Source organism: Linepithema humile, chromosome 2 (assembly GCF_040581485.1).
Source record: "Linepithema humile isolate Giens D197 chromosome 2, Lhum_UNIL_v1.0, whole genome shotgun sequence".
Lineage (NCBI taxonomy): Eukaryota > Metazoa > Arthropoda > Insecta > Hymenoptera > Formicidae > Linepithema > Linepithema humile.
In genome coordinates, this window is record NC_090129.1 from 27,852,879 (window position 1) to 27,869,454 (window position 16,576).

At 33.6% G+C, this 16,576-nt stretch overlaps 4 protein-coding genes across 8 annotated transcripts; 2 read left to right on the top strand and 2 right to left on the bottom strand.

Annotated features, from left to right (window-relative positions):
• Positions 1 to 142: 142 nt before the first annotated feature.
• On the bottom strand, positions 143 to 834 carry mago (mago, exon junction complex subunit). Its single transcript, XM_012368781.2, has one exon. The coding sequence runs from the start codon at positions 658 to 660 to the stop codon at positions 220 to 222; it is 441 nt and encodes a 146-aa protein (XP_012224204.1). The 5' UTR covers positions 661 to 834; the 3' UTR covers positions 143 to 219.
• A 683-nt stretch (positions 835 to 1,517) lies between these two features.
• Positions 1,518 to 5,430, top strand: LOC105673354 (synergin gamma-like). Of its 4 annotated transcripts, none has more exons than XM_012368948.2 (7): positions 1,541 to 3,121; positions 3,226 to 3,457; positions 3,524 to 3,607; positions 3,688 to 3,851; positions 3,931 to 4,072; positions 4,151 to 4,293; positions 4,444 to 5,430. In XM_012368948.2, the coding sequence occupies exons 1-7, from the start codon at positions 1,976 to 1,978 to the stop codon at positions 4,660 to 4,662; spliced, it is 2,130 nt and encodes a 709-aa protein (XP_012224371.1). In that variant the 5' UTR covers positions 1,541 to 1,975; the 3' UTR covers positions 4,663 to 5,430. The 4 variants fall into 4 exon arrangements, with proteins under 4 accessions (XP_067206359.1, XP_012224371.1, XP_012224364.1 ...); XM_012368941.2 differs by having other exon boundaries at positions 1,541 to 1,806; positions 1,878 to 3,121; positions 3,226 to 3,607; XM_012368932.2 differs by having other exon boundaries at positions 3,226 to 3,607.
• Positions 4,952 to 6,891, bottom strand: spt4 (Transcription elongation factor subunit spt4). The gene is made up of 4 exons (XM_012368919.2): positions 6,532 to 6,891; positions 6,290 to 6,396; positions 5,725 to 5,780; positions 4,952 to 5,197 (listed from the first exon to the last, which is right to left on the bottom strand). The coding sequence occupies exons 1-4, from the start codon at positions 6,598 to 6,600 to the stop codon at positions 5,079 to 5,081; spliced, it is 351 nt and encodes a 116-aa protein (XP_012224342.1). The 5' UTR covers positions 6,601 to 6,891; the 3' UTR covers positions 4,952 to 5,078.
• Positions 6,892 to 9,197: 2,306 nt separating this feature from the next.
• On the top strand, positions 9,198 to 11,202 carry LOC136997769 (uncharacterized). 2 transcript variants are annotated; one of them, XM_067348992.1, is made up of 6 exons: positions 9,198 to 9,496; positions 9,576 to 9,706; positions 9,781 to 9,996; positions 10,089 to 10,278; positions 10,428 to 10,648; positions 10,731 to 11,202. In XM_067348992.1, the coding sequence occupies exons 3-6, from the start codon at positions 9,987 to 9,989 to the stop codon at positions 11,111 to 11,113; spliced, it is 804 nt and encodes a 267-aa protein (XP_067205093.1). In that variant the 5' UTR covers positions 9,198 to 9,496; positions 9,576 to 9,706; positions 9,781 to 9,986; the 3' UTR covers positions 11,114 to 11,202. The 2 variants fall into 2 exon arrangements, 1 of the variants encoding a protein (XP_067205093.1); XR_010888413.1 differs by having other exon boundaries at positions 9,215 to 9,496; positions 10,462 to 10,648; positions 10,731 to 10,946.
• The last annotated feature ends 5,374 nt before the right edge of the window (positions 11,203 to 16,576 follow it).

Genomic DNA, 16,576 nt, shown 5'->3' on the forward strand with positions numbered 1-16,576 from the left:
ATTTCGAAGAATGTTACGTCTGTTTGCAACTGCTATCCGCGCTTTCTCAGATAAGGTTAGATAGTTAGTCACATTCAGCATTGTCAGCACATTGTTACTCATCAATGTGCTGAATGTGAGAAAAAAGAAACAAAGGCATAAATACCAATACTTCATACTTTATTACAATAGGAGAGAATTATTACAATAATTTCAATGAACGAATGACAAAACTCGGATTTATATAGGCTTGATCTTGAAGTGCAGTCCTATTAGAGAAAACACCAAGCATTTGAGATCTTGCACCAGATAATAGAAACATCGCAATCCCTCCGGGTCTCGCGACTGGTTAACGTCCAAGAGAGAGCCGGTCTTCGAAGTGGTGAACGAAATATGCTCATCGCCGATTACGATCTCCAGCTCCTGCCGGCCGACGCGGTCGGGTTGCGGCCATAGCGAGTCGTCCTCCTGCATGATCTCGGAGTCTTGGATAATGCGCTTCAACTCCTCCATTACGCATTGATGTACGTACGCCTCTTTGCGGATCATCGTGTCATTCTTGTAGTTGGAATTGTTCGCGTAGCGAAGTTTACCGTCCGGTCGGAATTCGAACTCGAGAAATTCATGGCCAAATTTTCCCTTGTGGCCGACGTAATAGCGTATGTAAAAGTCCGTCGACATTTTGCCTCTTTACAGGTATCGCTCAAAAGCGTTGCAAAACGCTAAAAATGTTTCTCCGTGCTTCTTCAATGATTTCTTATCACTTTCAATCACTTCTAATTATCGACGGCATAAACAGTGCCCGCCATGATCAAACATTAGGCTGATTTATATTGAATCATTCGTATTGCGCGTTTTCAACGCGCGACTAGTTAAGTCGTTGGAATAAATATGGCGTGCAACGCGTCTTTCAGCGGTTAGAAGACGCTTGATCGCGTCCTACAAAATTTCAGGCGCAAAAGAATTTTTTCTACTCTTATTTATTCTATTTTGTATTAAATTTAAATTATTGATAAGTTATATTTTATTTTGAATACAAAAATGTCGGCTTGATATTGAAAAAAGAATACTTTTGCTTTGTCATTGATTTATACTATTTATTTGCTTTCAGCACAGCAACCAGATAAAACGAGCAAATGTACAAATCAATGGGCGCGTTCAGCAGAACAAACCGCTTAGTAGCAATCGAACGTGATTGGTTCTTACTTTCAGAACCAACTAATTAACAGTCGAGATTCAGCGGAAAATCTACAACTGTTGAGTCTGCTGAACGCGGCCAATGACTTAGTTTACATCGATTGTTTGGTACGCGTACCAAGTACTAAATTTGCTTCTTCGATAGGTATAAATTGTTTAGTGTAAAATCTACACCAATCAAAGAAGCAGATTTAAAACTTGGTACGCGTACTAAACAATCGGTGTAAACTAAGTCAATAATAAATTAGATGTATTTTCTTTTCAGTATTATGACTCAATATTAAATTAGATTTAGACGCCAAATTAGAATTTTTCGCAGCAGATTATTGCAAGATTCAATTTGTGTACTTTATTTTTATTTTAAACAAACAAAAAAATTGAATAGGCGTAATGCAAACAGCTTTTCAGATAAATAAATATGAACGAATGAAAAGAACATGATACTAATTAACTAATTATTAAATAAAACACGATTGTTCATTGCAGCCCCCCTCTCTCAACAATATTGACAATATGGCGTACATACGTCACTTTAGGTCAGCTGACATTTGACGTAAAGACTAATTGTGTACGTTTTGCGCTGCGTGTCGTAATGAATATCAATGTGTCAAGGAAAACAATGTTCACAACGTGAGATCTACAAGATCGAACAAACGTTCGACTTTTTTTTTTTATATAATGATAATGTATTAAACTTGTAGTTTTGAAGAATGAATCCACATCGCTTCATGACGAGTTCATGTAATTTGTGCCGTTTGCAGCGGTAAAATTCGCCGGGTTGTTCCTTACTGCACAAAACATGAATAAAACTCACGCGAACAAGAAATTGAACCAACTGCCGAGTTGGTTATGGACCAATTCCACCACCTTGCCACCGGTTTACAAGATGGTATGGGAGGCAGTACGAGAGGATCGAGTTCGATCAAGTAGCATGCAGACTGAATTACTTGTTGACACCAACAAGGTGTTTCCTTTGCTACTTACCAGTCAACTACCTACGGAGGTCCTCGGTCACATATGGAACTTAGCCAATCAGAAGTACGCTGGACAACTGACCGAACAAGAGTTATATATCGTGCTAGCTCTTGTGGCTGCTGCTCAGACGTCTTATACCTTCAACAGTCTCGATATATTGCATTTACTTCCTTTTCCGCCAACGCCATATTTGAACATAGAATGTCTGATGAATTTGCAACCTGGTGCACAAGCAAATGTATTGAAACTTCAATATTACAGTAATGAAGAATCCAATATCAGTAATGCGGGTGTGGAAGGAAAATACATTCCTGATATCAAAGGGAAAATTAAAAATAGAGCTCATGCGAATGTAGTGTCTGATGCGAATATATCATTTTCAAACAACGCATTTGGAAAATCTTCTGACGTCAAGATTCAGGCGCTTGGACCAGCTGGAAACAATTTCAATAATTTGTTTAAAGACGTGAAACAAATTTCACGTATTCAAGCCAATATTCCATCTGCATCATCTTTTGACGAATCCTCTGATGAATTTACAGAATTTCAAAGCGCACCGATTCCTAGCGCCTCTGCTATATCAATTTGGGATAGCAAGCAAGGTTCTGCAATTGGCAGCAGACTTGCTAATCACAATCTGGGAGTGAAAAAAACAGTTGATAAAATAAAAAAAGCCACTGCTGGAACGAAAACACTACCCATTAATGTGCAAATTTGCACATCTATGTCTGCAAATTTGCTGTATCAAAGTAAGGATCAACCCATGATAGAATCCACAATAGAATCTGATCTATTTCCTAAATGTGGAGTAAAGAATCAATCAAAAACGGTAATACTCAAAGATACTGTGATTAGAAATAATGATACACCTAAAGATTGTAGCGATACTTTTAATCTGGCAAGTGTAGCAGAGGCTATATCTCCTAGATATGATAAAGAAGTATTACACAAAGTGGACGTAATGCCAAAGGTAAATAACAATAAATTTGTCAATATTATAGCAAGTATGTCTTTATGTTTGCATAAGCTTAAAATTAATGTAGCTTTTGTTGACATGTAAATTTAAATCTGTAGGCTGTCACGGTAGATAGGTCTGATTCTGTTCAACAAGATTTAATGAGTTTGCAACAAGTCGAAGATAAATACAGTGCATTACGTGCATTAGTCCAGGAAACATCTATTACGAATAAAAATTTAGATTTAACTTCCAATAATCAATCAGCTGACGAATTCGGAGAATTTATGTCTGCGGAACAACCACCTATTAATTCTCTAACATCAGACGCTTTGGATGCTGAAAATATTAGTAATGTATTTGCAGATTTTGTTGAGTTTAAAGCGCACATTAATACTGATAACAGTAACTTAACAGATCTGAATTTTGTATCCGATGTGTCTGAGTCATTCAGTAATCTAAAACTTGACGATGGGAATGAAGTGCAATTAGTAGAATCAGGTTAGTGATTCCACACATGCTGCAATTTTATTTTTGCTTACTTCTTATTTCATTAAAATCAAGTAGTATATAATTCTTAGGGAAAAATGTTCAGAAAGAGGATGCTATTTCGATAAATAGTGTAGAGTTGATTAGTGGTCCATCAGAAGCACTGCCACGGTCTGGATCTGTGCCTAGTTTAGATCTTAAATCATTTTTACCTTCAAATATAGAGGAAGATCAAGTTGTAGAAACTTCACAACAGGTATACATGTAATTAAAATATCAAAATGTGTTAAAATCTATAAAGATATGTGTCATTCTCAAATACTTCTGTATTACAGATTACGTATTGGGAATGGAAGCAATATATGGAAAGTTGTGTTTTACTATTACAAGTCGCAGCCAATATATTTACCAATATTACATCAGAGATGGTTTTACAGGAAGTTTTAAATTCAGCTCAAGGATACAACTTTCTTTGCCGTAAGCATAGAAAAAAACTTATGTAAAAACTGTATGAGAAATTATGTAAAAGTATATAAAAATAATTCTTTTCGCTAGAATTAGCTGAAGTTGCAGCTGTTTGTAGACGTGTCAATTTTTCATATAAAGAGTTAGACATAAACATTATTGGATTTGATGACCTTTTAATGGACATTGACAGAATTTGGGCTGAAATGGAACCTTTTTACACAAACATACCAGTATGTATCGTCTATAAATTGATATTTTTACATGTATTCTATGTTTTACATCTGTGTTTTAAATGTATTTTCTAGCAATTTTTTGTTCTTTAACACCATATATATTCATTTTCCATTATTATGTAATACAATTATATTGATTTATTTTAGATTGTCACTGAGCTACCAGCTTGGCCATTACATCAGGGAGAATATGTATCTTGTTCTCTGTGTTTAACAGTTATTACGAGTGGTCGAGTTGTTTATAACGATAATAATTATCATGTAACATGCGCAAACTTATGGCTCAATTGTGTAAATAATCAATTGCCGGTAATGCGATACTCTTTACTTTATCAACCAAGTATATGTCCAGGAAGTCACATTTAAAAAAATGCTACTCTGCACATTGCAACATTTCAAATTTAAACTAAAAATACATATTTTATATGCAAATTTTATTAATATAATGTATAGAAGATTTAATTACTAAAAATTATCTCTAAAAGTATATAATTCCGATACTATTTTCATTAATTTAGTAAAATCTAATGATACAATGTATATAAGCAAAGTAAAATGCAAGTTTAAGGTTTTTATGCATTATTTATTTAATTTATACTTTTGGAAAATCTTGATTATAATGTTACTCATGATGATATGTAAAAAATGGACAGGCTCTATATATATATATATATATATTAATCTATTAATACAAAATGAAGAAATGAATTAATTATAACGCAAAACATTAAGAAAAGAATTCAATATTATCTTATCAAAATATTACACAAAAATTTCTATAATTAACGTTGACTTGTATCACGCGGCCTATAAACTATTCCTCTGCTTTTCATTTCTCTAATGACACCAGCTGGTAATCGTCCTGATACTGATATGGCATAAACACCTTTGCAGAAACGATCTGAAAAATAAATATAATCTCTATTAGCCATAATTAACATACTTTGATTGTAATAAAATTTTGATTTTAAAAGAATGATTATGTACTGTTTGTATATTATTTCAATAGATCTTAACAATAAGTTAATAAAGAATTGTTTGTACGCACATAAGCATGTTCCTCAGTAAATATATATCTATGTTTATTTGTAAAAATATGTCTATATAAATATATTATCTATTTAAAAATGAAAATGTAAGTGACAATATATATTTATTATTTCTAAATGTACATTGTAAATAACTCTGATAACCATACATTATAAATGACATATATATTAGTTTTTTTAGATATTTAGATTATATATTAGTTTTTTTAGATTTTATTTTACTAGATAAATTTAAAGAATGTTAGAATGATTTTTGAGATAAGATTTTAAAAAAATATTGTAGAATAAAAATCACAATAATAAGATATAAAAGAACAATTATTATTAAAATACAAAATAAATTATTGTTGCCAAATATTATTGCATCTAAAATACTCACTTATTCTTTGCCATTTGCATACCCAGCTATCTTCTGGACTCATTACAGCAATCATTCTAAAAAGCAAAAATATATAATAAAATAATTAATTTTGTTTTTTAGAATTATTAATCAAGTTGCAACATTTTTAATATTTAAAATTATTAAAATAAGGAATAATATATATATATACACTCATCAGCACAAAATTTGATATGCTTAAATTTATTTTATCTAATTAGGAGATATTTTTTTTAGCGTAATTGTTTTTTGGCAAAATTAATCATGATTATTTGGACTAAAATGTAGTTTATTTCTATTCATATGATAATTACGCAGATTTGACTGTGTTCCTTAAAGAAATAATTTTGCTAAAAATTGTCGATGAATCGAATTTTACACTGGTGAGTATAGTATGTGAAAGAAATAAAAAAATAAAATTTGAAGATCTTATCAACAACACATTGATATCAGATATCTAGCATATAAATCTTAATAACTTTCACACAGATTAAATTTAAAAAACTTCTATGTACTTTAAAAATTACTCTTAAACAAAAATTATATACTTATTATTATATATTACCCATCAAAATTTGAACTTGTACAATCGAAAACATTATCCTTATTGTTTTTCATACGTAAAAATTCATCACAGTTATCACATCCATCGAACTCAAATTGATCAAAGGTCTGTGGAAAAACATAAATGCAATTATTTTACAAGCATGACTAATTTCTGTATGCATTGCAATCAGCTTATTCGAAAAAATTTAATTTGTTATATGCAAAATGTATATATTTATGGAATAAACAATAATTACATACCTTAACCAAAGAACATACTAAACATGCCCTTAATCCACGCAAATCTTTCGGTACGGTCTCCATTGACATTGTTATTATTCACGTAATATATTAATAAATTACACGATTTTTGTAATTACAATGAAAGAAAAACTATTTCACAAATGCCATAATTACATATAAGCACACAACTTTTATAATGTATAACGTGTATGACATAGCCACAATGGCTCCGTTCCGAAATTCACTACTAGCAGAGAGAAGACTGAGAGTGGACACCACGGACTAAGGAATAGAGGAACGGAGCCACGGACTAAGGAATAGAGGGACTGAGTCTAGGGGCGGTATTCATAGTCCGTTCTTATATTCAAAATCGTCTTAAGCACGGACTTATATTCGCTCTCTTCGTCACACATAGATTGTGTCTGACGAAGAGAGCGAATATAAGTTCGTGCTTAAGACGATCTTGAATATAAGAACGGACTATGAATACCGGCCTAAGGGCGGTATTCATAGTCCGTTCTTATATTTAAAATCGTCTTAGGCCGGCGTCACATAGAACCCGTAATCCGTAATCCGCACCGAAAGTCCGCAAAAGTTACTAGGGATTGCGTCCGTAACGTTACGTGTGTTTTATCTCCTTGTGTCCCATGGAGCCGTAATTCCATGAAATTTCCGTAAAAGTTACTAAAAGTTACTAGTTATTACTAGTAATGCTTTTTTTAATTTTATTTATTTAACTAAATTTGACGATTTAATTAAAATTTTTGTTAAAATTATAATATATTCTGTAGTTTTCTTATGAATAAAATACAAATAAACAATTATAATTTGTTAAATAAAAAATAGTAATACCGTTACGTGTGTATTTACGGCTCCATGGGACACAAGGAGAAAAAACATACGTAACGTTACGGACGCAATCCCTAGTAACTTTTGCGGACTTCCGGTGCGGATTACGGATTACGGGTTCTATGTGACGCCAGCCTTAAGCACGGACTTATATTCGCTCTCTTCGTCACACATAGATTGTGTCTGACGAAGAGAGCGAATATAAGTTCGTGCTTAAGACGATCTTGAATATAAGAACGGACTATGAATACCGCCCTAAGGGCGGTATTCATATAGCGTTTTCGATTATACAGGATTTGAACGACCCAGGGTTGGTTAATGACGTCATTGCAACCTCTCCACCAATGAAAGACTTGCATTTATAGTAAAATAGTGATTGATCAACCCTGGGTCGTTCAAATCCTGTATAATCGAAAACGCTAATAGTCCGTTCTTATATTCAAGATCGTCTTAAGCACGAACTTATATTCGCTCTCTTTGTCAGACACAATCTATGGGCTTGTTCGTTTTAGCTACACTGGGGCAGCTCTGGGTCTGCTCTAAACAAGATAATACAGGACAAACTATTTATCTGTCCTGTATTATTCTGTGTAGAGCAGACCCAGAGCTGCCCCAGTGCAGCTAAAACGAACAAGCCCTATGTGTGACGAAGAGAGCGAATATAAGTCCGTGCTTAAGACAACCTTAAATATAAGAACGGACTATGAATACCGGCCTAAGGGCGGTATTCATAGTCCGTTCTTATATTCAAGATCGTCTTAAGCACGAACTTATATTCGCTCTCTTCGTCAGACACAATCTATGTGTGACAAAGAGAGCGAATATAAGTCCGTGCTTAAAACGATCTTGAATATAAGAACGGACTATGAATACCTCCTTAGGGCGGTATTCATAGTCCGTTCTTATATTCAAAATTGTCTTAAGCACGGACTTATATTCGCTTTCTTCGTTACACATAGATTGTGTCTGACGAAGAGAGCGAATATAAGTTCGTGCTTAAGACGATCTTGAATATAAGAACGGACTATGAATACCGGCCTTAAAGTCCTAGTTTAGGCGAGAGGGGATGGTAACTCAAGCGTGCGGGGGGGACTGCTTTCCGCCATATTGATGTAGCGATTCTCAGGCCGGTATTCATAGTCCGTTCTTATATTCAAGATCGTCTTAAGCACGAACTTATATTCGCTCTCTTCGTCAGACACAATCTATGTGTGACGAAGAGAGCGAATATAAGTCCGTGCTTAAGACGATTTTGAATATAAGAACGGACTATGAATACCGCCCTCACACAGAGATTCTGTGTCTGTGACATGGTTACACTCGTGTAGTAGTGCTACTAGACATAACGAGTGACAAGCATAAAGAGATTAGGCGATTTTATTATTGTTGTATTATAAATTTTATAAAATACTTTAACTTTTATTATTCTGAGGCTCTGCATACAGTAGACAAAATATTAGAAATAGCAATAAACATTTAATATTAAAAAGAGAAATTATTTTACATCTAACAAGAGAATAAAATATATTAATTAGTTCCAATTCTTATTTCTTAATTTATGCATTAATTGTTTCTATTCTTTTTATTTTTAAAATAAATAATTCCAATTTCTTATTTCTAATATTTAATAATTATTTCTATTTCTATTTCCTATTTTGTTTATTGTGCGCAGAATCTGACTTTCATTTCTCACATATACGCAAATAGTGAGTTCTATGTGTGGTGATTACTAAACGAATATGGCGGCCCCCCCCCGCCGCAAACGTGCTCCACCGGTACAGCTTGTGCACCGCACTGATCTCTATATTACACTGGATGGCGTATCGAATAGGACAGCTTGTTACGGTAGCCATCTTTGATAAAGTAAAATATGCAAATATGGTAGCGTCCACTGTTGAGGTCAGTTGAGGCCGCCGGCACACGAGATGATATTGAGACGGAACGGAACGGAACGGAAGCGGAACAAGCGGAACAAGCGGAACCGTAACGGAATCAATCACAGGTCTTTCGTGTTCCGTGTTGAATTGTCAACTTTCGTTACATTCAGCGGAACGCATAACCTCATTTAAATAAATAACGGATAATCTCATTTGCATAAATAAGTTTATGCAAAATGAACGTGAGCGAAGGAATCGTAAGTGATATAACGAACTGAGTAACTGTAGTTGATATATTAGTCTATATTAATTTGTAATGTACAAATGTGTTAACAGAATTTAAAATGCGGCTATTGTGGCTGGCTTATCGCGGGATCTTGTGGTAATATATTTCGGCAAATGTTTCAAGAAATTCTCAGAAGAAATGCATGCATTGCATGTTGATGAGAACCATGTTGCAAGAATGAGTATGTGTTTCTATTTTTATAAATTATTAATTTCAGTAAATTTTATATAATTGTAATAATATTGTATTTTGAAGTCGCGAGAAATTACTACAAAGAAAATGACCCACAAAATACAAGCGTAATCCCTGTCGAGGACAATTCAAAATCAATATCAGACGATAGTGATGAGATTTTAATCGAACTTGTCTTCCAAAGACCCGCAATTTGAAACTATAAATTACCTTTAAGGGATAGGACCAAATTAAAGATCGAGGCTCTTTGGGTGGAAATTTCGAATGTGATGGGAGGAGGTAATATCTTAAATATTTATATCGTAAACAAGATAAAGAAATATGGAAAGTATGTTTTGAAATATAATATAAGAATTATATTTACAATGTAGGTAAAGCGACTCCTACATGGGCTAAAACTCGCTGGAGAGATTTACGTGATTCCTATGTAAAAGCGAGAAAGAAAGCAAGAGCTTATATTCCAAGTGGATCCGACGCAGAGAGTGCAACAAAATTGCGATCTACTTCGTTCAGATTTTTTAAACAAATGCAATTTTTAGAAGTAGCTTACACTACAGAAACGTAAGTATATTATTTATTAATGAATGTTCATAATAAAAATTAAACTGAAAAACAGATAAGCTATTTGTAGATTATAATTTCAGGTTACGTCTACTATGGAATATATGTATAATGTAAATTTTTCGTTTTTAAATTTTTTAATTTTGCAGCACAATAAGCTCACTGGACCCGATTCCGTTACAGATCAGTCAAAATTCTAATGCAGATTTAGATGGATGTTTTAGTGGAGCTGTAACAAATGTAGATGCATTAACAGTGCCACTAGGGCCATCGCCAATAAAAGTACCCAGTGGACCATTATCAGCTCCTCTTCTGTTAATTTCTGAAACAGCAGTAACAAGAGCTAGTCCAGCATTAACAAAAAAAAGAAGTACATAATGCATTAATTGAAAATACATATTCTTTGCTTCGTATTTATGTTCATACATGCTAATTGTTTGTTTCTTGTATAGAGTATCAAGACACTGATCCAAGTGGAGTTGCAACAGATGCAGATGCATTAACACTGCTACAGAGGCCATCACCAATAATAGTGGAACCTAGTGAACTATTATCGGCTCCTCTTTTGTTAACTTCCGAAACAGCTGTAACACCAAAAACTAGTCCTGCGTTAACAAAAAATAAAAAAAGTAATGCATTCCTTGAAAATAAACGCTCTTTGCTTCGTATTTATATGTCCACACATGCTAATTGTCTGTTTAACAATTTTTATTTTGTGTTCACAATACTACACAATGCTACACACAGCTTTGGAAGCTTTTCCTTTCTTCGTTTATCAAAGAGTTCCGTGTTCCGTCGATGCAAACCCCTAATGTCCCATGGAGCGGAAAAATAGCTGCGAAATCAAGTTTCAGCCAATCATAAAATAATTGTATATGGATATTTAAAATTACATGTCAAAAAAAATACATTTTATTTTTACTATTTTATCGTATATTATATTTCATGTTATTATATTTATATTGCGTCACTTTTTGCCTAAAAAATATTGCAAATAACATGCAAATATTTATTTTATATCATATCGAGTATTCCGCTTCCGTCTACATTCCGCTTCATGGGACATAAGTACATAAGAAACAACGGAACAAATCGACGGAAAAAGATAGAGCTGTGATTGGTTCGTTGATTCCGCTTCCGTTCCGTTCCGTCTCAATACCATCTCGTGTGCCGGCGGCCTGAGGTTGAGATTCCAACTGTCGTATGTACGTCGTATCGAGTTAGTTGAACAAAATTTTTACTCATGCTACAAAAATGGTATCATCGTGTACATATTGTGGTTCAAAACAAGGGATCGAGGGTAGAACACATCATAAGTAAGTATATAAGTTACATATCCACATATTTATGCCTTACAGGTTATGTAAATTTTTTATTGCATTTAATGTCATATCTTTTTCAAAATTAATATTGTGGAATATTTTTTGTGAAGGTTTCCTCTGAAAGATAAGGAAATATTGCAGTTATGGTTACAGAACATGAATCTCGGATCAAAGTTTGTACCAAAGAATCATTCTTTATTATGTTCAGACCACTTAACATTGGAATTTATATTTTATGTATTACTTACATTATATATATTGTAATATCATATTCAATATTTTTATTTACATTTATAACAATTTTTGATTTTTAATGTATTACTTTATTAGTTGTATTACTTATTGCAAAAAGTTTGAAAATAAAAATTTTGAAAAAAATCATCGACTTTTAATTTTTTTCTACAAAACATATTTTTAACATATTTTCCTATATATTGTTCATTTAGAATTATTATATTTTTTAATATTATTTTATATTTATGCACATTTACTCATACTACTACCTTTTCTACTTGTGAACAATAAAAATATTTTTTTAATCGTTGTTTATATTATTACCGTCATTTGAATTTTACCGCCGAAAGATGCATATTTTACTGTATCAAATATGGCTGCCGGGTCTTCAAATCGTAACACACATTTTGTACAGCATACGCCATCCAGTGTAATATAGAGATCAGTGATTATAACTGTAGATGTTCGAAAAACGGCAAGTTGCACGGGTGTCAAGGCATATCGAATCGGCGTGTTCCGACTCTACATATTTTTACATCACGACTATGGTTATGAACACAGCGGCAAAGCTGTTTTGACTGTTTCAAAGCAACTGGAGCAACTGACAAATAAAGGTTAATATTTATAATATCAATCAATTGCTCCAGTTGCTTTGAAATAGCCAAAACAGCATTGCCGTTATGTTTATAACCAATCATGATGTAAAAATATGTAAAAAATGCTGTTTCTCCGATTGCAGGATTTATTATATCGGCCGGTATAATAAATCCTGCAATCAGAGAAATAGCATTTTTTAGGACATCGAGCGGTAGCGAGGGAATAGAAAGTGTCGTCTCGGGAATAGACTCGAAATGAGCAATTAATTCCAAGCATTGCCTTGGAGAATAAAAACATGTTTCAGAATGGAATAATTTTGGTCCACTTATAAATTTAAGTAGCATTAAGAAGATGCTGGAGTGAAAGCCGAACTCCGACGCGAAAGCGTCATCATTTCGATGGTACTAAAAATAAAAATGACATTATCGGCGTAGCCTACGGACCTACGCCGTCTACTACGCAGGTCCGTGTATACGCATTTGTTTGTAGTGGGCTATGTACATACACACGGGGACAGGAATGCCTTCTCACACAATGTAACCAGATTTGATCCGGTTTTTCGCGCATGCGCGACGCGGCGAAACACGCAGTGAAGTGTTTCAGTCTAATAAAAAGGTATACCATATAGTACCCGTTCATTTTAAAAATTATTATTTTCTGAAAAATCAATAAAAAAATAAAGCATATTTACATATATTTATATGTATATGTATATGTATATGAAAATATAAATATATGTAAATATACTTTATTTTTTTATTGATTTTTCAGGAAATAATAATTTTTTTAAATAAACGGGTACCATATGGTATACTCTTTTACTAGACTGAAACATTTCACTGCGTTCGCCGCGTCGCGCGAAAAACCGGGCCAAATCTGTCTACACTGTTCTCACATGAAGTTACACGCGTCACGTCGACATGTCAGGCATATCGGACATGCGTGCTTCACCTCTCAATATTCGTGCATTATAACTGTAGATATTCGAAAAACGGCAACGCCGTCTCAGAGCGGGAAAATGTAATTAACAGTACATAGTTTGACGTATCCGTTTTTCGAATCTACAGTTTATCTACAGTTATAATGCACGAATATTGAGAGGTGAAGCACGCATATCTGATATGCCTGACATGTCGACGAGACGCGTGTAACTTCATGTGAGAAGGCATTCCTGTCCCCGTGTGTACACCAGGTCACACAAATGCCTTGACATATGCAGTTGCACGAGTGTCAAGGCATATCGAGTCGGCGTGTTCCGTATTTTTACATCATGACTGGTTATGAACATAACGACAATGCTGTTTTGACTATTTCAAAGTAATTGGAGCAATTGATTGATATTATAAATATTAACCTTTATTTGTCAATTGCTCCAGTTGCTTTGAAACAGTCAAAACAACTTTGTCGCTGTGTACGAGACGACATAGGCGTATACAAGGTGTCAAATAAATATGAATAAAATATGATAAAGTAATAAATAAAAAAAATATATATAATACTATATATATCACTAAAGAAAAATGTCATATACTTTTCTTATTTTTATTTTTATGTAGTAAGTACAAAATAACTAATTAATCAATTAATTAATATGTACATATACACATATATTGAATAAATAGTTATCTTTATTTTGTATTTTGTATAACTGAAATGATATATACTCTTATTATTTCAGTCATTATCATATAAAATACAAAATAAAGATAACTATTTATTCAATATATGTGTATGTATGTATATTTATGTATGGAATAATTAATTGATTAATTAGTTATTTTGTACTTACTACATAAAAATAAAAATAAGAAAAGTATATGACATTTTTCTTCAGTGATATATATAGTATTATATATATATTTTTTATTTATTACTTTGTCATATTTTATTCATATTTATTTGACACCTTGTATACGCCTATGTCGTCTCGTACACAGCGACAAAGTTGTTTTGACTGTTTCAAAGCAACTGGAGCAATTGACAAATAAAGGTTAATATTTATAATATCAATCAATTGCTCCAATTGCTTTGAAATAGTCAAAACAGCATTGCCGTTATGTTCATAACCAGTCATGATGTAAAAATACGGAACACGCCGACTCGATATGCCTTGACACCCGTGCAACTGCATATGTCAAGGCATTTGTGTGACCTGGTGTACACACGGGGACAGGAATGCCTTCTCACATGAAGTTACACGCGTCTCGTCGACATGTCAGGCATATCAGATATGCGTGCTTCACCTCTCAATATTCGTGCATTATAACTGTAGATAAACTGTAGATTCGAAAAACGGATACGTCAAACTATGTACTGTTAATTACATTTTCCCGCTCTGAGACGGCGTTGCCGTTTTTCGAATATCTACAGTTATAATGCACGAATATTGAGAGGTGAAGCACGCATGTCCGATATGCCTGACATGTCGACGTGACGCGTGTAACTTCATGTGAGAACAGTGTAGACAGATTTGGCCCGGTTTTTCGCGCGACGCGGCGAACGCAGTGAAATGTTTCAGTCTAGTAAAAGAGTATACCATATGGTACCCGTTTATTTAAAAAAATTATTATTTCCTGTGAAAAATCAATAAAAAAATAAAGTATATTTACATATATTTATATTTTCATATACATATACATATACATATAAATATATGTAAATATACTTTATTTTTTTATTGATTTTTCAGAAAATAATAATTTTTAAAATGAACGGGTACTATATGATATACCTTTTTATTAGACTGAAACACTTCACTGCGTGTTTCGCCGCGTCGCGCATGCGCGAAAAACCGGATCAAATCTGGTTACATTGTGTGAGAAGGCATTCCTGTCCCCGTGTGTATGTACATAGCCCACTACAAACAAATGCGTATACACGGACCTGCGTAGTAGGCGGCGTAGGTCCGTAGGCTACGCCGATAATGTCATTTTTATTTTTAGTACCATCGAAATGATGACGCTTTCGCGTCGGAGTTCGGCTTTCACTCCAGCATCTTTTTAATGCTACTTAAATTTATAAGTGGACCAAAATTATTCCATTCTGAAACATGTTTTTATTCTCCAAGGCAATGCTTGGAATTAATTGCTCATTTCGAGTCGATTCCCGAGACGACACTTTCTATTCCCTCGCTACCGCTCGATGTCCTAAAAAATGCTATTTCTCTGATTGCAGGATTTATTATACCGGCCGATATAATAAATCCTGCAATCGGAGAGACAGCATTTTTTACATATTTTTACATCATGATTGGTTATAAACATAACGGCAATGCTGTTTTGGCTATTTCAAAGCAACTGGAGCAATTGATTGATATTATAAATATTAACCTTTATTTGTCAGTTGCTCCAGTTGCTTTGAAACAGTCAAAACAGCTTTGCCGCTGTGTTCATAACCATAGTCGTGATATAAAAATATGTAGAGTCGGAACACGCCGATTCGATATGCCTTGACACCCGTGCAACTTCATATGTCAAGGCATTTGTGTGACCTGTAAATTCCGTGTACACACGGGGATAGGAATGCCTTCTCACATGAAGTTACACGCGTCTCGTCGACATGTCAGGCATATCGAACATGCGTGCTTTATCTCTCAATATTCGTGCATTATAACTGTAGATAAACTGTAGATTCGAAAAACGGATACATCAAACTATGTACTGTTAATTACATTTTCCCGTTCTGAGACGGCGTTGCCGTTTTTCGAACATCTACAGTTATAATGCACGAATATTGAGAGGTGAAGCACGCATGTCCGATATGCCTAACATGTCCGACGAGACGCGTGTAACTTCATGTAAGAAGGCATTCCTGTGTGTACGTGTCATCGGATAGTTTATAAACAAATGATGCTTGCACTTGTTTTTCTCGACTAAAATTTCGTCGCAAGGTTGCAATATAATGTATGTACGAGAAGACATAGGCGTATACGAGGTGTCAAATAAATATGAACTAAGAAGATATGACTAAATAATAAATGAAAAATATACATATAATACTATATATATATATATCACTGAAGAAAAATGTTATATACTTTTCTTATTTTTATCCTTATGTAGTAAATAAAAAATAACTAATTAATCAATTAATTAATATATACATATACACATATATTGAATAAATAGTTATCTTTATTTCGTATT

What these genes read in the sequence shown, in the direction of transcription:
- mago (XM_012368781.2), bottom strand. Translation starts at nt 660, where the DNA reads ATGTCGACGGACTTTTACATACGCTATTACGTCGGCCACAAGGGAAAA.
- LOC105673354 (XM_012368932.2), top strand. Translation starts at nt 1,976, where the DNA reads ATGAATAAAACTCACGCGAACAAGAAATTGAACCAACTGCCGAGTTGG. An exon ending in TTGTAGAAACTTCACAACAG is followed by an intron (nt 3,852 to 3,930) that starts GTATACATGTAA and finishes TCTGTATTACAG; the next exon opens with ATTACGTATTGGGAATGGAA. An exon ending in CTTTTTACACAAACATACCA is followed by an intron (nt 4,294 to 4,443) that starts GTATGTATCGTC and finishes GATTTATTTTAG; the next exon opens with ATTGTCACTGAGCTACCAGC.
- spt4 (XM_012368919.2), bottom strand. Translation starts at nt 6,600, where the DNA reads ATGTCAATGGAGACCGTACCGAAAGATTTGCGTGGATTAAGGGCATGT. An exon ending in TAGTATGTTCTTTGGTTAAG is followed by an intron (nt 6,397 to 6,531) that starts GTATGTAATTAT and finishes GTTTTTCCACAG; the next exon opens with ACCTTTGATCAATTTGAGTT. An exon ending in ATGCAAATGGCAAAGAATAA is followed by an intron (nt 5,198 to 5,724) that starts GTGAGTATTTTA and finishes TTTATTTTTCAG; the next exon opens with ATCGTTTCTGCAAAGGTGTT.
- LOC136997769 (XM_067348992.1), top strand. An exon ending in GTAGCTTACACTACAGAAAC is followed by an intron (nt 10,279 to 10,427) that starts GTAAGTATATTA and finishes TTAATTTTGCAG; the next exon opens with CACAATAAGCTCACTGGACC. An exon ending in AGCATTAACAAAAAAAAGAA is followed by an intron (nt 10,649 to 10,730) that starts GTACATAATGCA and finishes TTTCTTGTATAG; the next exon opens with AGTATCAAGACACTGATCCA.